The sequence below is a fragment of the Scyliorhinus torazame genome, chromosome 19 (assembly GCF_047496885.1).
Source record: "Scyliorhinus torazame isolate Kashiwa2021f chromosome 19, sScyTor2.1, whole genome shotgun sequence".
Classification (NCBI taxonomy): Eukaryota; Metazoa; Chordata; class Chondrichthyes; order Carcharhiniformes; family Scyliorhinidae; genus Scyliorhinus; species Scyliorhinus torazame.
This window is the reverse complement of record NC_092725.1, coordinates 140,602,527-140,618,868: the sequence shown is the minus strand read 5'-3', so window position 1 is coordinate 140,618,868 and position 16,342 is coordinate 140,602,527. Positions and strand designations below refer to the sequence as shown.

At 44.2% G+C, this 16,342-nt stretch overlaps 1 protein-coding gene across 5 annotated transcripts in view; it reads left to right on the top strand.

The window, feature by feature from the left end:
• LOC140396561 (coiled-coil domain-containing protein 91-like) overlaps positions 1 to 16,342 on the top strand; it is a 266,598-nt gene that overhangs the window by 39,513 nt on the left and 210,743 nt on the right. For all 5 annotated transcript variants that reach the window (XM_072485328.1, XM_072485327.1, XM_072485326.1 and 2 more), the window contains exons 2-3: positions 918 to 961; positions 5,488 to 5,566. In XM_072485328.1, coding sequence (XP_072341429.1) covers positions 932 to 961; positions 5,488 to 5,566 — 109 coding nt within the window. In that variant the 5' untranslated portion in view covers positions 918 to 931. The remainder of the gene's footprint in view (positions 1 to 917; positions 962 to 5,487; positions 5,567 to 16,342) is intronic.

The following is a 16,342-nucleotide window of genomic DNA, read 5'->3' as shown; positions in this document are numbered from 1 at the left end:
CTAGTCTGTTGTCCTAATGTTTGGAATTGTGCGTTTAAATTGTACAGCCAAAATACTGAAGTGAAAACATTCCGAAAATAAAAGGAAACGTGTTATGAGATTTAAGAACTTTTTTTCATTTTTATATGCTATTTATTACCAACTCTGTACACCTAGTGGATGATCCCATTGATAACATAATATAATCTCGAGCAAGATCTTTGGAATAATTGTTCAATTTAAAATGCTCTAATAATTACAATAATCGCTTATTGTCACAAGTAGGCTTCAATGAAGTTACTGTGAAAAGTCCCGAGTCGCCACATTCCGGCATCTGTTCGGGGAGGCCGGAACGGAAATTGAACCCGCGCTGCTGGCCTTGTTCTGCATTACAAGCCAGCTGTTTAGCCCACTGTGCTAACCCAGCCCCTCTACCGTGCAAGGAGGTTGCTCGAGATTATATTATGTTATCAATGGGATCATCCACTAGGTGTACAGAGTTGGTAATATAAAAATGAAAAAAAGTTCTTAAATCTTATAACACGTTTCCTTTTATTTTCGGAATGTTTTCACTTCAGTATTTTGGCTGTACAATTTAAACACACAATTCCAAACATTAGGACAACAGACTAGAGCATTTCTAATATCTAATGTCAAAGAGGAGTATTTTGACAATGAAACTGAAATTTCAGATCCAGAATTTTTATTTTAGATTTTTCGATGTATGGGGAAATCCTTACTGTTTTATTTTTAAATCACAAAGGTCTGGTTTTATAGACTATCAGAAAGATAACATTATGTGAGATAAGGCTAATACATTTTTGGGTAAAAACTACGATGAAAGTTTAGCTAACATTTCTATTGATTTTTGAATGAATATTATGGTATATTATAATTGCTAACATATGTAAAATGATATTGTTATGTGATCTTTGTAGGTGCACAGTCAAAGATGGATGATGATGAATTTGGAGGATTTGAGGTATGTATTAAAGTCTACAGAATAGGTTCATGTGCAGCTTCAGACTCTTGTCTTTATGCTGGTTTAAGTATTGGACATCTACCATACAAGTGATGGGTGGTACAATGTGGTGGATTTGTGTGGTTTGTTTTTGGAATCATGTTTTGAATTCAGCCCAGACAGATGGGAATAAAAATCTCAGCTAGCTTAAGGCAATGAAGGTTTGAATTGGATTTTGGCAGTCTCATTGCAGTTCCCAGAAGAAACTGGTACACAGAATTGCTTTCACATTTGCTACAAAGGACCTCATTCTGGCTAATTACCAAGACAAGGTGAATGTTAATTTCTCCTGGAGCTGCTTGTGGAGGGTAACCAAGTGTTTTTCTTGCACCTCCTTAGAGGCTACCCTTATATTTAAGAAGGGACCCTGGATGCTGAGTTTTACGCCAAATGCTTTAAGTTGATCTTGATCTGAGTTATATTTTTGTGTTTTTCAAATATAAATTATTTCTGTGGAATGGAAACCATTTCTGTTTTTTACACACATTTTCAGACTCCAGTTCAAAAACATTATGGATGAAAATCCCTCTCTTTTGCTACCACAGAGATATTTTATATACCATTCTTTGCACCAGCAGGATTCTTTTTTCTTTCTGCACATGAGCCAATGTGTGAAATCCCTAGTTTATAAGCAATTGTAAAGTATGGCAAACGCGTTGAGATTGCCCAATTCATTTCAAGTGGAATTCTTGCAGCCTGCAGAGAGAAGAACTCTTCATTCTGAAAGTCTGGTCTGGATTCATACTCTGCTCCAAAGAGGAAAGGATAATGTGCCAAAACATGATGTATATTCAGAATGGTAAAAAAGGTCCATCTTTTTCACCATCCCATCTGTGCTTACTGTGGGGTCCCATATTGGATTGTGAGGGACTTGAAGCATAGAACATAGAACATTACAGCGCAGTACAGGCCCTTCGGCCCTCGATGTTACGCCGACCTGTGAAACCACTCTAAAGCCCATCTACACTATTCCCTTATCGTCCATATGTCTATCCAATGGCCATTTGAATGCCCTTAGTGTTGGCTAGTCCACTACTGTTGCAGGCAGGGCATTCCACGCCCTTACTACTCTGAGTAAAGAACCTACCTCTGACACCTGTCTTATATCTATCTCCCCTCAATTTAAAGCTATGTCCCCTCGTGCTAGACATCACCATCCGAGGAAAAAGGCTCGCACTGTCCACCCTATCCAATCCTCTGATCGTCTTGTACGCCTCAATTAAGTCACCTCTTAACCTTCTTCTCTCTAACAAAAACAGTCTCAAGTCCCTCAGTCTTTCCACACAAGATCTTCCCTCCATACCAGGCAACATTCTGGTAAATCTCCTCTGCACCCTTTCCAATGCTTCCACATCCTTCCTATAATGCGGCAACCAGAATTGCACGCAATACTCCAAATGCGGCCGCACCAGAGTTTTGTACAGCTGCAACATGACCTCATGGCTCCGAAACTCAATCCCTCTACCAATAAAAGCTAACACACCGGACGCCTTCTTAACAAACTTCTCAACCTGGGTGGCAACTTTCAGGGATCTATGTACATGGACACCGAGATCTATCTGCTCATCCACACTGCCAAGAATCTTACCATTAGCCCAGTACTCTGTCTTCCTGTTATTCCTTCCAAAATGAATCACCTCACACTTTTCTGCATTAAACTCCATTTGCCACCTCTCAGCCCAGCGCTGCAGCTTATCTATGTCCCTCTGTAACTTGTAACATCCTTCCGCACTGTCCACAACTCCACCGACTTTAGTGTCATCTGCAAATTTACTCACCCATCCTTCTACGCCCTCCTCCAGGTCATTTATAAAAATGACAAACAGCAGTGGCCCCAAAACTGATCCTTGTGGTACACCACTAGTAACTGGACTCCAGTCTGAACATTTCCCATCAACCACCACCCTTTGTCTTCTTCCAGCTAGCCAATTTCTGATCCAAACTGCTAAATCACCCTGAATCCCATGCCTCCGTATTTTCTGCGGTAGCCTACCGTGGGGAACCTTATCAAACGCTTTACTGAAATCCATATACACCACATCAACTGCTTTACCCTCATCCACCTGTTTGGTCACCTTCTCAAAGAACTCGATAAGGTTTGTGAGGCAGGACCTACCCTTCACAAAACCGTGTTGACTATCTCTAATCAAATTATTCCTTTCCAGATGATTATACATCCTATCTCTTATAAACCTTTCCAAGACTTTGCCCACAACAGAAGTAATACGACCGAAGATTGTGCTTTATTGAAAAGAGCCCCATGTAACTGTGCTAGCGCTTGATCAAAGGAGTTGAAAATGAAAATGAAATGAAAATCGCTTATTGTCACAAGTAGGCTTCAAATGAAACGCCTCTAGTCGCCACATTCCGGCGTCTGTTCGGGGAGGCTGGTACGGGAATTGAACCGTGCTGCTGGCCTGCCTTGGTCTGCTTTCAAAGCCAACGATTTAGCCCTGTGCTAAACCAGCCCCTAGTTGAACCTCTTTGTACCTCTGAACATTTAATTTACTCACTGAGGGCCCAAAACATACAAACATACAGATTAGGAACAGGAGTAGGCCACTTTGTCCCTCAAACTTGCCCTGCAATTCAATAAGATCGTTGTAGCTCTGATTTTAATCTCAATTCCACATTCCCACGTACCCCGGTAACCTTTCACCTCCTTGCTGATCAATAATCTATCTACCTTTTTCTTAAAAATACTCAAATATTCCACCACCTTTGAGGAGGCGTTTTAAAGATCCAAGACCCTTGCAGAGAAATAAAATCTCCTAATCCCCGATTTAAATGGGCAAACCCTTAATTTTAAACAATGACACTTCGTTCCAGATTCTCCCATAAGAGGAAACCCCTCGCCACATCCACCCTGTCAAGACCCCTCAGGATCTTGTATATTTCAATCAAATTGTCTGTTACTCTTCTAAGCTCCAATGGAAGCATATCCAACCTTTCCTCAGAAGACAACCCTCCCATTTGAGGGATTAGTCTATATGGTGATATGCCTGTAAGCAATATCACAGATGGATGGTGTGCAGCCTCCAACCAGTAGGTGGCGATGCAGACACCCCATCGGTCTCCAGACTGTGGTCATGTGACGAGGGACTCCTATATAAGTGGAGACACATCCAGCCATCAGCAGATGGTTGTAGGAGATGGTAGTAAGACATACAGGTGAACAGTTGTGCTAGGTGCAGTCCCAGAGGAGTACAAAGAAACTCCATGATAACTTGCTCTGTAACAGATCACTATCTTACCACGTGTGCTTCAATAAAGATCCTGGTTTGGACAAGTCAAGGTTTTTGGTGAAGTCCTTTGCAAGGTATAGAAGACCAAACACAACAGTCTAGTAAACTTTCTCTGAACGGCTGCCAACTCATTTACTAGACTGTAAGAAGTCTTACAACACCGGTTAAAGTCCAACAGATTTGTTTAGAATCATTAGCTTCCTTCATCGGGTGATTCACCTGAAGAAGGAGCTGCGCTTCGAAAGCTCGTGATTCTAAACAAACCTGTTGGACTTTAACCTGGTGTTGTAAGACTTACTGTGCCCACCCCAGTCCAACGCCGGCATCTCCACATCATGTTTATTAGACTGACAAGTTTCTTTCAGCATATGTGAATTGACTCTTGTGTTAATCTTTTGGAGTAGATTCTCTCCTCCCACTTGGCTGGAACTGACATTTATTGAGTAAATTGTTCACATTGCAAGAGCTCATTTCAGTTTTGAAAAGGAAAATCAATCAACGCCTTAGAATGCAAGTTTTTTTTTCCACTAGAAAGAAATAATTAGCAACTTGGCGTAATTCCTCCAAGAGGGGATCTTCACAGTTTTCTTCTTCCCTGCCCCTCCCCAAGCTTTGAGAAGCAGGCCAATTGTAATAGCCAACCCAGCTCAGATCCGCCAACACAGCACAGACCGCATCTATTGTAACTGTCTTGCTGGTTTGTATGGCTCAGTGCAGCCCTAAACAGTGAATTTACCCTCTGAACCATCGGGGGAGGCATTATTTTTATTCAACACAGCACAGAATGTTTTCAGAACTTTGAATGTGTGCCTTGAAGGCAGTGCGGCACAATAACATTATTGTAGATGTGCAAAATTTAGATTACTCTTGGTGCTGTTGTTTTATTTGGTATTTACGCACATGGGAGAATAAGACATTTCTTTGTCAACTGTTTGGAGGGCAGTTTGGAAGCTTGCTTTGCATTGGGGGCAGAGGATTCATTCCATAATGAACAACTGTTCAAAAATTAAATATTGCATCAAGATATGACTTCAGAACATTTAACATGCCTAACTGCATTCAGCTGGACATTTATAAACTGGCTTCCAAGTCAGCCCCAAGCTAACTTCAACCAAACACTTTCTCATCTTTCATTTGGATTTGCCTTTCTATTCTGAATTCTTCATTCTTTTGTTAAATATATTTAGGAAATAAGTTAGTACTGCCAAATTGAACTGTGCTTTTTAAAAAAAAATTGCTTAGGCAGCAGAGAGCTTTGAAGATGGTGAAATGGGAACACAGTCGATCTCACCAGCCATCCCCTGGGCAGCATTTTCTGCAGGTAAATAAATCTTATTAATTTATTGGTTCTTTCTACCCTGGTCACTTTGCATGTATTTTAAATAGTATGTTTGGCTTGGATATATTTTGTATTGAGTCTTAATTCTGAAAATAGATAACTCAGTAACTTTGTTGCATATACATATTATGGAAGGAAGGGATTTTTTAATAAAGTAATCTGTCACGTATATTTCATTGCTTGAATTTAGGTGACTGTCTGTGGTGCCATAAATGGTTTATATTTCATAATCATGCACTTGTCCATCCTTTATTGCACCATGTGTCTGGAGAGCTTGTGTTTGTTTGGTAAATGTGTTATGATAATTACTGTTGCTCATTGGTTTCATGATCTTTTATATTTACGGTTCAACATACTGATATTTAAACTGTGTTCACTTACTGCAGACCGATTAAGATTTCTTCCTGCCATTAGTGTCCCATCCGCTTCTCAAAAAAACAATTGTTTGGGGCAGCATGGTGGCGCAGTGGTTAGCACTTGTGCCTCACGGTACTTCGGACACAGGTTCAACCTCGGACACAGGTTCAACCTCGGACACAGGTTCGACCTCGGACACAGGTTCGATCCCGGCCCCAGGTCACTGTCTGTATGTATTTTCACATTCTCCCCGTGTCTGCGTGGGTCTCACCCCCACAGCCCAAAAGATGTGCAGGGTAGGTGGATTGGCCACGCTTAATTGCCCCCCTCATTAGAAAAACAATAATTGGGTACTATAAATTTACAAAAAAAAAATGGTTCGCAATGACAAGTATTGCCAATACATCAGCACATTTGAACTGCAGTTTGAAAATTGCCATTCGTTGATTTGACTGTTCACATAATACTCTTGGAGGGTGGGGGTGGTGCTATGGTCACCAAACATTTGAAACCATTGGCTGAACTTGAGGGACAGCAAGACAAATGTCAGACATAATCTTCAGTTGGGTCTGAATTAAATGATAGTGGTGTTTCCAGCAATTTGTGGTTTTATTTTAATTTTGCAGCATTTGTTTATTTTCCTTTTATCTCAAAATTTATGGAGCAAATGTATTCCACTGTATATGCCCTAATAAGTGGGCCAATCTCCCATTAGTTCTCGTCTCTGTAGTCAACTGCACTGCACTGAAAAATTTATCTTTTCTGTTCTTTTATGCACCTTCATTCTTTTAAGCACCTTCACTCACTTTAGGTTAATATATTATAGTTTACTTAGATGAGTTAGAAATGACTACAGATTGCAATAATAAATTACATTAATATAAATATTTCTACCTTCATAGAAGTAAGTTATTAAATTAATTCACGTATCAATTATTTCCTTTGGTCCATTTACTGATTGGAAATGGCAATTTAGATGCGTCTTTGAAAAATTCAGTAAGAATGCTGAGACAAAAGTTTCAATTGTCTGACTTGTAGTAGGAGTTAGTTACAATTTGGATCTAGTTAATTCTTAGCAAATGTTGGAATTACATTAATGTTTCACACGAAAGCAAAATCCGTCCATCTCCGCTGCAAGACTATTGTACGGCTAAATGATAGTTCGGCATGAAACTTAATGAAGGATATTGCAATGAGTACTGTGGGTTGAAAGAGTTGGTATTGGAGTAATTCCAGATATTACTGAGGGAATGCTTATTTTCAATGCAAGTATTTTTCTGCTGACTTTGTATCATTTAAAAGTACAGGTATCATCCAATCTTGGCATTAGATTTTCTTTTAAGTAGTCATATATGCCAAGAGTAAACCTTGTACAAACACTGAACAGGATATTTTGAACAAGTATCAGCAATATTGAATTCAAGAGAAAAATGCCTCAGGGTTGCATGTGGTCTTTTCAGATTTATAGAACATGCAGATCTTTGGCAGTTCATTTGTATCACTCATGTGGAAAATGAGCATGAATATTGAATGGAGGTATTCAAGGCATGATTCCTGGAGTTAGCACCTGTGTAGGTAAGTGGCTAGGCTGGGGTTTAGGAAGCATAATTAAATATGTATTCCTACAATTTTGGTTTCGATGTTTTTATTTAAAGGTTCTGGAATTTTAAGTAACATATATGCTATTTAAAGATAAAAAGACTTCAGTTACATTTTGGACGGTCCAGAATGGAAAGGAACTCAGTAGTAACCTTGCAAACACATCATTGCTTCTGTATCATAATTCTGTACAATCCATACTTTAAATGGATTCCAGACCTGCAAATAAATGATGTTCTGTGGTTTTATATGACAACATGTGCTTGTTCATTCAGAGGAGGTTGTTGTTTGCAAATGATGTGCTGCGGGTGAGAGAGGGGGAATCCTAGTTTTGAGCACAGCAACAAAAAGGTACAGGATGCTATTTTTCACTTGAATGCCTCGCTAGCAGTGCTTTTTAAAATTCCCTCCCCAAACTTCTACAGATATGATTGCTTTTGACACCCAGCCTTTTCTCTCCTCCAGTCCCTTTACTGTCTCTGTACTGTCAGCCTACTTATCCAACATCCAGTCTTTGGTGAGTCACAACTCCCTCCAGCTTAACATTGAGAAAACAGAAGCTATTCTCTTCAGCTCGCGCTGCCACATTTACTGCTTTGCTGGTGACTTTATTCCCCTTTCTGGCTATATTGTCTCATGGTGACCATGCCATTCACAGTTTTGGCTTCCAATTCAATACTATTCTGAGCTCAAAAAGACAGGAACCAGGCAGTTGGAATTTCTCAGCCAACTTCTTAAAAATAGCAAATCTCCCCTCCACGAACAGGTCCTCAAACAAACAAAGAACAAAGAAATGTACAGCACAGGAACAGGCCCTTCGGCCCTCCAAGCCCGTGCCGACCATGCTGCCCGACTAAACTACAATCTTCTACACTTCCTGGGTCCGTATCCTCCTATTCCCATCCTATTCATGTATTTGTCAAGATGCCCCTTAAATGTCCCTATCGTCCCTGCTTCCACCACCTCCTCCGGTAGCGAGTTCCAGGCACCCACTACCCTCTGCGTAAAAAACTTGCCTCGTACATCTACTCTAAACCTTGCCCTCTCACCTTAAACCTATGCCCCCTAGTAATTGACCCCTCTACCCTGGGGAAAAGCATCTGACTATCCACTCTGTCTATGCCCCTCATAATTTTGTATACCTCTATCAGGTCTCCCCTCAACCTCCTTCGTTCCAGTGAGAACAAACCGAGTTTATTCAATCGCTCCTCATAGCTAATGCCCTCCTTACCAGGCAACATTCTGGTAAATCTCTTCTGCACCCTCTCTAAAGCCTCCACATCCTTCTGGTAGTGTGGCGACCAGAATTGAACACTATACTCCAAGTGTGGCCTAACTAAGGTTCTATACAGCTGCAACATGACTTGCCAATTCTTATACTCAATGCCCCTGCCAATGAAGGCAAGCATGCCGTATGCCTTCTTGACTACCTTCTCCACCTGTGTTGCCCCTTTCAATGACCTGTGGACCTGTACTCCTAGATCTCTTTGACTTTCAATACTCTTGAGGGTTCTACCATTCACTGTATATTCCCTACCTGCATTAGACCTTCCAAAATGCATTACCTCACATTTGTCCGGATTAAACTCCATCTGCCATCTCTCCGCCCAAGTCTCCAGACAATCTAAATCCTGCTGTATCCTCCGACAGTCCTCATCGCTATCCGCAATCCCACCAACCTTTGTGTCGTCTGCAAACTTACTAATCAGACCAGTTACATTTTCCTCCAAATCATTTATATATACTACAAAGAGCAAAGGTCCCAGCACTGATCCCTGTGGAACACCACTGGTCACAGCCCTCCAATTAGAAAAGCATCCCTCCATTGCTACTCTCTGCCTTCTATGACCTAGCCAGTTCTGTATCCACCTTGCCAGCTCACCCCTGATCCCGTGTGACTTCACCTTTTGTACTAGTCTACCATGAGGGACCTTGTCAAAGGCCTTACTGAAATCCATATAGACAACATCCACTGCCCTACCTGCATCAATCATCTTAGTGACCTCCTCGAAAAACTCTATCAAGTTAGTGAGACACGACCTCCCCTTCACAAAACCGTGCTGCCTCTCACTAATACGTCCATTTGCTTCCAAATGGGAGTAGATCCTGTCTCAAAGAATTCTCTCCAGTAATTTCCCTACCACTGAAGTAAGGCTCACCGGCCTGTAGTTCCCGGGATTATCCTTGCTACCCTTCAGACCTCTCCAGACCCTTCCCTTCCCACGACTTAAACATCAAGTCCAAACCAGCTGATAGGAAAAGGTGATTGTTGCAGATGAGGGCTAGTGAAGACAGGGACCGAAGCTTGAAATGTTGACAGAACTACCTCCAAACCCTCAGAGTGGGGATCACAACTGGATTCATTGAAAATCTCACCGGGGAAAAGGCAACAGGGCAATAAGTATTGCACGAAGACTAAAAGCAGTGCAGGAGCTTGCTTCCATTTGTCCCCATATGGAACCAGATCGCTAAACCACAACAATATCTTCTGAATATTGGCTGCCCAATAGTAAAACAATAAAATGGGTAGGGCCAGGCTCCCTGTCTGTATATATCTCTTGGAGCAAAAACCCATAGATTCTGGAAGTCTTACCCGCCCAAATGAAAGAGGCCATCAATTTGTTGACTTTAACACAAAAGGACTTCGGGAGAAAACAGGGAGGTACTGAAAGAGAAATAAAAATCTCAGGAGCACATTCATTTTAATAGCCTGAATCCTACCCACCAAGGATAAGGGGAGGTTATTGCACCTCTGCAAGTCTGTTTTGATAATGTCTACCAAATAAGTTAATTTATGAAGGAAGACCCAGTTGTGGACCACCCGGACTGCCAGATAAAGAAAGTTAGTCTTGACAAGGCAAAAATGTAACGTCTCCAGTTGGGCTCTCCTCCTAGGGGGTTGACCGGGAAACATTCACTCTTGCCCGAGTTCAACTTGCGCCCTGAAAAAGAGCCAAAATATGAAGCAACTTCACTATCTTGAACGGAGGGGACCGGGTTCCTAACATAGAGAAATAGGTCATCCGCATAAAGGGACACTTGGTGCTCCACCCCTCCCCGATTTACCCCCCCTCCACTTAACAGAGGATCTCAGCACTGTAGCGAACGGCTCTATTGCCAAAGCAAACAGGTGTGGGGACAGTGGACATCCCTGTCTCGTGTCCCTATTCAACCAAAACTAACCAGAGTTCAGGGCATTCAAACGAACACTTGCAATGGGGGGCCTTATACAGTAGTCAAATCCAAGAAATAAATTTGTGTCCAAACCGAACCTCCAAAGAATCTCAAACAGATACTTCCACTCCACTCTGTCAAATGCCTTCTCAGCATCCAGGGAAACAATCACCTCCAGTTTGGGCACTGAAGAGGGAGAAAGGACAACATTCAGCAGGCGACATATATTGGCCAACAATTATCAACCCCTCACAAAGCCTGTCTGATCCTACGAGATTACATTGGAGAGGCAGGGCTCCAGCCGAAGCGTCCTTGGCAAGTAGCTTAACATCAGCGTTCAACGGTTAGATAGGTTGCTATGGTCCACACTAATGCTTTGTCTTTGTCCTTCTTAAGAATCAAAGAGATAGAGGACTATGTGGGTGGAGGGCAACGAGCCCTGGGATAAGGAGTCTTTAAACAAGCGTTGATAGCCTTTCTGGAAAGAGAGAGAAAAGCAGATCCTCGTCTTTCTGTGTCTAGGACTCAACTGCTCCTTCAGGTCTCTGAGAACCATCCCACTGGGATAGGATCCAATCACCACCTGTTACAGGGCAGAGTACAGCCTTTTGGCCAATTCATTGGCCACCACTCAACAATCAGTTTGAGTCCCATCCCACCTCTCTCTCCACCTCTACTAAAATCTACTTCGAACAAACTTAGACAAAACAAAAACTCTAAGCTCATAATCTAAACAAATGATGATTATGAACTGCAGCCAACCTTTCAAAACGCTTAGGTCCGCAGTCAGGGGCAAAATTCTCCGGAAACGGCACGATGTCCGCCGACTGGAGCCCAAAATGGCGCAAATCAGTCGGGCATCGCGCCGCCCCAAAGGTGCGGAATGCTCCGCATCTTTGGGGGCCGAGCCCCAACCTTAAGGGGCTAGGTCGGCGCTGGACTAATTTCCGCCCCGCCAGCTGGCGGAAAAGGCCCTTGGTGCCCCGCCAGCTGGCGTGGAAATGACATCTCTGGGCGGCGCATGCACGGGAACGTCAGCGGCCGCTGACGGCATTCCCGCGCATGCGCAGTGGAGGGAGTCCCTACCGCCTCCGCCATGGTGGAGACCGTGGCGAAGGCGGAAGGGAAAGAGTGCCCCCACGGCACAGGCCCGCCCGCGGATCGGTGGGTCCCGATCGCGGGCCAGGCCACCGTGGGGGCACCCCCCAGGGCCAGATCGCCCCGCGCCCCCCCCAGGACCCCGGAGCCCGCCCGCGCTGCCTTGTCCCGCCGGTAAGGTAGGTGGTTTAATCTACGCCGGCAGGACAGGCATTTTAGCGGCGGGACTTCGGCCCATTCGGGCCGGAGAATCACGGGGCGGGCCCGCCAACCGGCGCGGCGCGATTCCCGCCCCCGCTGAATCTCCGGTGGTGGAGAATTCGGCAACCGGCGGGGGCGGGATTCACGCCAGCCCCCGGCGATTCTCCGACCCGGCGGGGGTCGGAGAATCTCGCCCCAGGTTCCTGACTGGAGATAATAAAAATGGTTACAGGCAACAAAATCCCCAAACCCATCAATCTTATGCTCCAAAAGGGATCTATATATTACAACAAACAGGCAGAGCCCCACGTGGAACTAAACCCAAAATCTAAACAAGAACTATAAAAATTCAACCCCAACAAGAACAAGAGAATAGAGGAACAACCATGAAACTCCAACAAATTAACATGCCCGTCAACAGAACCAAAAATTCAAATACACTGTGCCCAGCCTGTTTCCCTTGACGAAAGAGCCTGCCTCTCCCGGCGCTTCAAAAATTACTCTAAGCCGAGCAGGGTGGACCACACCAAACCGGACCACCTTGGCTCTTGAATGCAGCTCTCGTCTTCACCAGCTCCGTACCAACGTCGTGATAGAACCTGATGGTGCGGCCTTCCCACTTAAAGTCACGGTGTTCCTTTGCCCCATCTTAGAAGCTGTAAAACCTCACTATCGCTGCACACGGGAGATCCTCAGGACGAGGCCTCAGCTGGAGTATACAATGGATTTGGCCCAATGTAGGAGGGGATGTGAATCCCCCCATACCCACCATCTTACCGAACATATTTGTGAAGTACTCTGTGGGCGTTGGGCCTTCCAACCCTACATCAGCCCCACAATTGCTTTGCCTGCTGGTCCTATTCACTCGGTCATTCATCTTGGCCTTTAACGACTTGTTTGCTTCGACCACCAAAGGTAGCTCCGATTCCAGTGAGGCAATCTGATTGCTGTGGCTCGAAGTGGCCACTTTCATACCTTTGAACGTGACCCAATGGGCTTCCACAGTTTCATTGATTTTCCCCAGAGCCGCTCGAATGGGGCCAAGGCCTCTTCCATTGATTTCCCAAGGTCCTCCGTCACAATTCATTTCGAATTCCTTCGCCATGGTACTAGCAAACGCCTCGTCCGTTAGTGGTGTAGCTAGAGCACCAGAGACTGACTCTGCCATTTTACCTGACGATGAACTCTGAGGGGCCTCAGACTCTGTCGACAAACCACTGCTTTCCCCTGATTCTTTGGGGCACTTCAGTGATACAAGATCCTTATAACATTAACTAATTATGTGGGTTTTTTCCAAAGAAAATAACCTGTGGTACTAAGAAAAGGGGCAAAAAGTACAGTATTCTAGTGGGAGCCACCTCGGGCACGTCTTCCCCTACATTACCCCACCGGAAGTCCACATTTATCTCTTCGCTGCTTCGACTCTGAACTGCAACTATCTCTGTTCCAAAAGTGAATTGATGACTTCAAAGATGTGTAAGAAAGCAAGTTGTGAGGAGAATACAAAGAGCATGCAAAGGGATATAGAAAGTTTAAGTGGAGCAAGCTCACTGGGCCAAATAGCCTACTACTCCTAATTCTTTGTGAACTGGCTCATGCTAGTGTTTATGCTCCACACAAGTCTGCTCCCATTCTATTTAATCAAACCCTATTTTCATAACCTATTCACTTCTCCTCCGTGTTGATATGGGTTTCTCTTAAAGGACCTAGGAATCCTTCAACTATTTCAGGTAGTGAATTCTGCATTCCAACCAATCTCTGGGTAAGGAGGTTTCTCCTGAATTCCCTGTTGAATTTATTAGGGACTTTAATGTGATCCCTACTTTTAGACTTGCCCAAATTTGAAACATCCTCTCTGTGCTTAACTTGTCAATTCCTTTCATAATTGTAAAGGCCACTCAGTCTGTAGCAAAATGAGTCTATCCTGTTAAATTTCTCCTGATAGGTATAATCTCTCAGTTCTGACAATTCTTGCAAAACTTTATTGGACCTTCTCCAGTGCCTCTCTATCTTTACTTTAATATGGAGACCAACTCCATAATAGAACATACAAATGTTGGCTCTAGTTGTGATGGGAATATTCAAACAGTTGCCCTGAGGATTATACTAAATGCTATGGAATGCGATTGATGCATTGAAGGTAGTTCAAAGAGCCACAACCAGGATAATTATAGGAATTGGAGCTCCAAATTATGAAGATTTTCTCTCCGAACTGCACCTGTTTTTATTAGAAAAGAGATTGAAAGGATATGGTTCCGATCTTCAATTTGATGAAAGGCATAGATAATGAAAATAAAAGCAGACTATTTAACTTGTACATTGATCACATCGCTACTTTAGAGGTGACTTACTCATACTGCAATTCTGTACTCCCTTGAGAACAATTATGTAACTTGAGTGTCGAGTAGCTTACTGACTAGAGCCAGAAGTTGTAGTTCATTGCCTGTATTTATTGTGCCGTAAGGTTAAATGCTCATTTATCGAGAATAAATCACTGTGATGTTGGAGAATACAGTGTTGATTGTCTTCTGAAGTCACTATTAAAAAGGAAGAAAAGTCTTTAAAGTTCATTGAGTTGCAATACTGAAAATAATAATTTGATGGTTCTTTGCATTAGCTTTACTGTATGAGAACAAATACATTCATTGAAGGCTGTACACTAGGAATAATAACGGTACGAAAATATGTAGAGACCAAAATTATTATTTTTATTAGTTCCTGAGATGTGAGCGTCGCTGACGAGGCCAACATTTGTTGCCCATCCTTAATTGCCTTTGAGAAAGTACTGGTGGGCCCTTAAATCTTTCAGTTCATCTGATGTAGGTACACCCAGACTCCCTGGAAGGGAGTCCCAGGCGTTTGACTGAATGACAGTGAAGAAATGGCAATATAGTTCCAAGTCAGGATGGTGTGTGGCTTTGAAGCAATGTGCAGGTGGCAGTGTTCCTATGCTTTTGTTGTCATTGTCCTTCTAGAACAAAGAGCAAAGAACAAAGAAAAGAACAGCACAGGAACAGGCCCTTGGGCCCTCCAAGCCTGTGCCGACCATGCTGCCCGTCGACACTAAAACCCTCTACACTTCCGGGGTCCGTATCCCTCTATTCCCGTCCTATTCATGTATTTGTCAAGATGCCCCTTAAACGTCACTATCGTCCCTGCTTCCACCACCTCCTCCGGCAGCGAGTTCCAGGCACTCTTGGAATTGGCTCTTTTGTCCATTTTTGGACCCCCCCCTGCCCCCCCCCCCCCCCCCCCCCCCCCCGGGTTGCTGCTGCTGCTGACCACCTCGTAACGCCCCGCTAGAAAGTCTAGGAACGGCTGCCACCGCCTGAAGAACCCTTGCACAGACCCTCAAGGCAAATTTTACCCTCTCCAATTTAATGAACCCTGCCATGTCGCTGATCCAGGCTTCTACGCTCGGGGACCTCGCATCCTTCCACTGTAGCAGAATCCTCCGCCGGGCTACCAGGGACGCAAAGGCCAGAATGCCGGCCTCTTTCGCCTCCTGCACTCCTGGCTCGTCCGATACCCCAAATAGTGCTAACCCCCCAGCTCGGCTTAACCCGGGTGTTCACCACCTTAGACACTGTCCTCGCAATACCCCTCCAGAACACATCCAGCGCCAGGCACGCCCAGAACATATGGGTATGATTTGCTGGGCTCCCCGAGCACCTCCCACACCTGTCTTCCACCCCAAAGAACCTGCTCAGCCTCGCCCCTGTCATATGCGCTCTGTGAAGAACCTTAAATTGTATCAGGCTAAGCCTGGCGCAAGAGGAGGAAGAATTAACCCTACCCAGGGCGTTCGCCCACATACCCTCGTCTATCTCCTGCCCAAGCTCCTCCTCCCATTTACCCGTTAGCTCCTCCACCGAGATCTCCTCCTCCTCTTGCATCTCCTGGTAGATCGCCGAGACCCTGCCCTCTCCAACCCACACCCCCGAGAGCACCCTATCCTGGATCATGAGTGTTGGAAGCAGATGGAACTCCCTCACCTGCCATCTTACAAATGCCCTTACCTGCATGTACCTGTTGGCATTTCCGGGGGGAAGCCCAAATTTTTCCTCCAACGCCCCAAGGCTCGCAAACGTCCCATCTAAAAACAGGTCCCCCATCCTTCTAATTCCTGCCCTGTGCCAGCTCAGGAACTTAAGAACATAAGAACTAGGAGCAGGAGTAGGCCATCTGGCCCCTCGAGCCTGCTCCGCCATTTAATGAGATCATGGCTGATCTTTGTGGACTCAGCTCCACTCTCCGGCCCGAACACCATATCCCCGAATCCCTTTATTCTTTAGAAAGGCATCTATCTTTTTCTTAAAAACGTTTAAA